Source organism: Volvox carteri, assembly GCF_000143455.1.
Source record: "Volvox carteri f. nagariensis unplaced genomic scaffold VOLCAscaffold_3, whole genome shotgun sequence".
Taxonomy (NCBI): domain Eukaryota; kingdom Viridiplantae; phylum Chlorophyta; class Chlorophyceae; order Chlamydomonadales; family Volvocaceae; genus Volvox; species Volvox carteri.
The window spans coordinates 2,078,753-2,082,495 of NW_003307546.1; the positions used below are offsets into that span (position 1 = coordinate 2,078,753).

At 56.0% G+C, this 3,743-nt stretch overlaps 1 protein-coding gene across 1 annotated transcript in view; it reads left to right on the forward strand.

The window, feature by feature from the left end:
* VOLCADRAFT_103040 (uncharacterized protein) overlaps positions 1 to 1,181 on the forward strand; it is a gene marked incomplete at its 3' end in the record, with an annotated part of 14,797 nt that extends 13,616 nt beyond the window's left edge. The window contains exons 22-24 of the mRNA XM_002946408.1: positions 84 to 220; positions 819 to 960; positions 1,070 to 1,181. Of these exons, the coding sequence (XP_002946454.1) occupies positions 84 to 220; positions 819 to 960; positions 1,070 to 1,181 (391 nt within the window). The remainder of the gene's footprint in view (positions 1 to 83; positions 221 to 818; positions 961 to 1,069) is intronic.
* Positions 1,182 to 3,743: the final 2,562 nt, after the last annotated feature.

Below are 3,743 nucleotides of genomic sequence, written 5' to 3' on the forward strand. Positions count from 1 at the left end.
TTCTCCCTCTCCCTCCCCCTTCCCCTTCCCCTTCCCCTCCCCCTCCCCCTCCCCCTCCCCCTCCCCGCCCCCTCTCCTCGTAGGTCCCTCCGTGCCATGAGCAGTGCCGAGCTATCCGCCGCCAGCAGCTTCCTGTCCATCCTGAGCCACCACCTGATCGGCCTGTGTGGGGACCTGAGACCGCACGTCATCACTAATGTGGGGCTATCCAAGAGGACAGGTGTGCAATGTGTGTGTAATGTGTGTTGGCGTATGGGGTACTGGGTACTGGGTATTTCCTGCTAGCGGCGGCGGCGGGGAACGGCGCTGAGGGCATGGGGCGGGTAACATTGAAGGCCCTGGGGTCCCCGTCTGGGTTTGGGGGGGGAGAGGGGGGAGCGGGAGGTCGTTTGTCTGCACCCTGGGTGGGCGGCCGCTAGTGAGGCGAGCAACGCTGTGGGCCTGGATATGGTGTGTGGCGGCTGTGTGGGGCGGGATTGGGGGTGGGTGGGGTAGCGGAAAAGACAAACGGAACTGGATGTATGCCTAATTAGGCACCTGGGCTGCGGTCGGTCACACATGCTGTTGTTGCGTGTGGTGGTCGCCTGTGGTTGGGTGCATGGGCGTCCTGATAGAGCAACAAGGATATGATATGGTGAAGGCTGCTGTCGGTGGTCCCTTGGTGGCTGACACCGGGGACCAGGTTGGGGCCGTGCCAGCCTGCTGCTGCATGATTTTCTGATTCGCCGCTGATTGCCTTTCTCCTCATTCTTCCCCCGTCCACCCGTGTCGTACTCTTTCCCCCCACCCCACCCCACCCCACCCCGCCCCTCTTTCAGGTGTTTTGATGAAGGAGAGTCTGCTGGAGGTGATCCCCCCCCGTGACAAGCCCTTCGTACGGCAGTTTGTGGAAACCCAGATGTTCAGTGTTTGGAGTGATGCGCTCATATCCGCCAACTTCGAGGGCTCCTTCGCCGCCGCGTAAGGCGAAGGGGAGATCTCCCGCCCCACTACCCTTCAAACCACCCCTCTCCCCCAAACACACTATCAGTACCACCACCACCATCACCACCACCGCCACTCCTACCAGCACCAATACCGGCCAGGCTGGGTGGTCGAGTGCATATAGCCTGATGATACTGCTGAAGTTGGTGGTCTCGGCGGTGGTCTCGGCGGTGGTGGTGGTGGCGGAGGGCGCTTAATAACCTTAACAGATCTCGAAACGTTAAATTGAAATTATTGAAAACGGACTTTGCATTTTTGAGTTGAGAGCCCCTTTGTGCGGCTTAAAAACCCTCTTTTAGAGAATCATTGGCCGCTTTGGCCCCGGCTACCACCGCCCGGCGCAGAACCACCCCGACATCGTACGACCTTAAACCTGACCTGTTGTACGGCTGACTGAAATTTGTATGTTGTCATGTTGTTGACTATATGACCTTGGAGGGTCAAATAATGGCCCATGATGGGCTCTCATTTACCCGACCGCGTATCTCTCGAGCTGTGCAGGGGGCTGGATAGGAACGTGCGTGGGCGTGTTTTTTGTGTGTCGTACACGGATACATGATGACGATGCGATTGTTTTAGGTTCGGTGCCGCGGATCGGTGGGATTTGTGCCTGTGTACGGCATTGTGTGTATGTATGTGTGTATGTATGTGTGTATGTGTGCGTGCGCATGGTTGTGTACAGGGAGGACTCCCCACCACCAGGTTTGGTTTGGATTGCACCGGATCCTCGAAACCAAACACGGGGTTGTGCATGCGTATGTATGTATGTATGTATGTATGCGTGTGTATTTGTGTGTATTTGTGTGTATGTGTGTGTATTTGTGTGTATTTGTGAGGGTTGTAGGAGTTAAGGTGTGAAGGGTCGTGGACTCGTGGTTGGGGGAGGAGAAACGGAACGCGACAAAACACGGGGATGGAGAACCCGGGGTACCCCGGGGGGGAGGGGGAGGGGGAGGGGGGTACCTCTCACCTGGCTACCCGCGCGCCAACGCAGGCTGCTGTCCTTTTACTGCAACTTTCCTAGAGACGCACTCCAGGTGGTAAACCACATATTTCTACAAAACTGTACCGGGCGGGCGGGCGGGCGGGTGGCCGAGCATGTGGCACCCGGCCCCAGGTACTGCGGTTAGTGCTCTGCTGTCACCGCAAGCTGCTCGTCCTTTAGGCAGCAGGCAGCCAGACAGCATGTGTACCGCACCCTGCCCGTTCAAAGCTTTCGAAAGTTCCATAAATCTTTGAGGCACCGTCTATAACGGATATCCGTGGATAGCGTACATCACAAGGATGCTGATCGTGCGTTTAGCATGAACTGATCGAATCTTTGATCAGGAGTTTAAAGGAAAAAAACTTTTTTCCTGTAGGCATGTATATAAAATCGCGGAATAAACAGTATAACCCTGAAATACATTTTCAAAATTGTTAGTTTTTTAATTTCAGTAGACCTCAATCCACCCAGACCTATTTGTATCGCGGCACTCTGTGGGAGGGCCGTTTGGTGGCTGGATTAGTGCTTTTCCCAGCCATGGCTGCTGCTCATCCTCTACTAGGCATCAGGCAGCCAGACGCATGGCCAGTCTCACTGCAGATGAGTCTGACGAGTGCGGCGAGGGGATGGGGCCGGGGGGGGGAAGACAGAAGGCAGGGCGTGAGGTGCTCGCGCTAGTGGGATACTCGCGCGACCGAGTGGCATGGTTTGGGGTGTGCAGCGGCGTTAGGATTACGACCGGTCCCGTGCTGTTCGCGTTTCTTATTCTATTGCCGTTGTGGTGTGATGTTATAATGAACTAACTAGCAGCGGCTGCTCATCTCCCCCTGGTGGGGGGTTGGGGGGTTGGGGATGATGTCAGCGCCACCGTCCCGATGCATGCACCCCTTTCTGTTGATGTGTTCTGTGCAGTGCAAGTGTGTCACTAGTCTCTACGGAGGACGGTCATGTACTGTTTTGTACTGCGCTGTCGGTGAGGTGGCCCTTCTCGTAGCTCCTCGCCATTCCTGCCTTTACCGTGTTCGGGTCCGCAGTCTGAACCAATATACGGTCGCTTTACACGGCGAAAAACGTATATACGGCGAAAAACGTAACGTTACGACTTATAGCTCAATCAATAGGATTCAACAATACACCACAAGGGAGGGGGGCCCATCAGCCCGGACTTGAGCTGAGTTTGCCCGAAAGCCCCGGGCAGTCGCACACCAGCAGTGTGGCCCCTTACCAAGGGCGTGCAAGGTTACAACAGCATTGCATCATCACACCCTCACCCACACCATCACACTCCCTTTTGACGTACAAGGATGAGGTGACACGCAAGCACTCAGCTCCCATCATTCAGCTGATTCCTTGCCTGTGCATGTGTGTGGATGTCTGTATGTATGTTGGTGCTGTTAGTGTGGGGTAGTGGCGATGTGCAACATTGGGTCCTTACGGGAGACGATGTATCGGCAGAGCACCCCCGTCCGCGCGACCCTGCGGCCCTGCCCCGGGCTGCAGTAGCTGGCTCTGAGAAGGCCTCGACGAAGCACCATTGCTCGTATTTGTAGGTGATATGTGTGCCGTACTGTCTGCAGCTACTACAGGGGCCCTTTCGATCCTCGATGTGCAGGGGTAGGGCTGTGTCGTACAGGGTACGTTGACCTGGCTGACGTATGCCGTCCCTCCCTCGACCCGCCTGGCAAAACGCCAAAATGCTTCCAACCCATACCAACAGCAGCACAGCACACAAAGCTCATATGGTTAAAAAGTATTCGCGCCGCTACATGTGCCA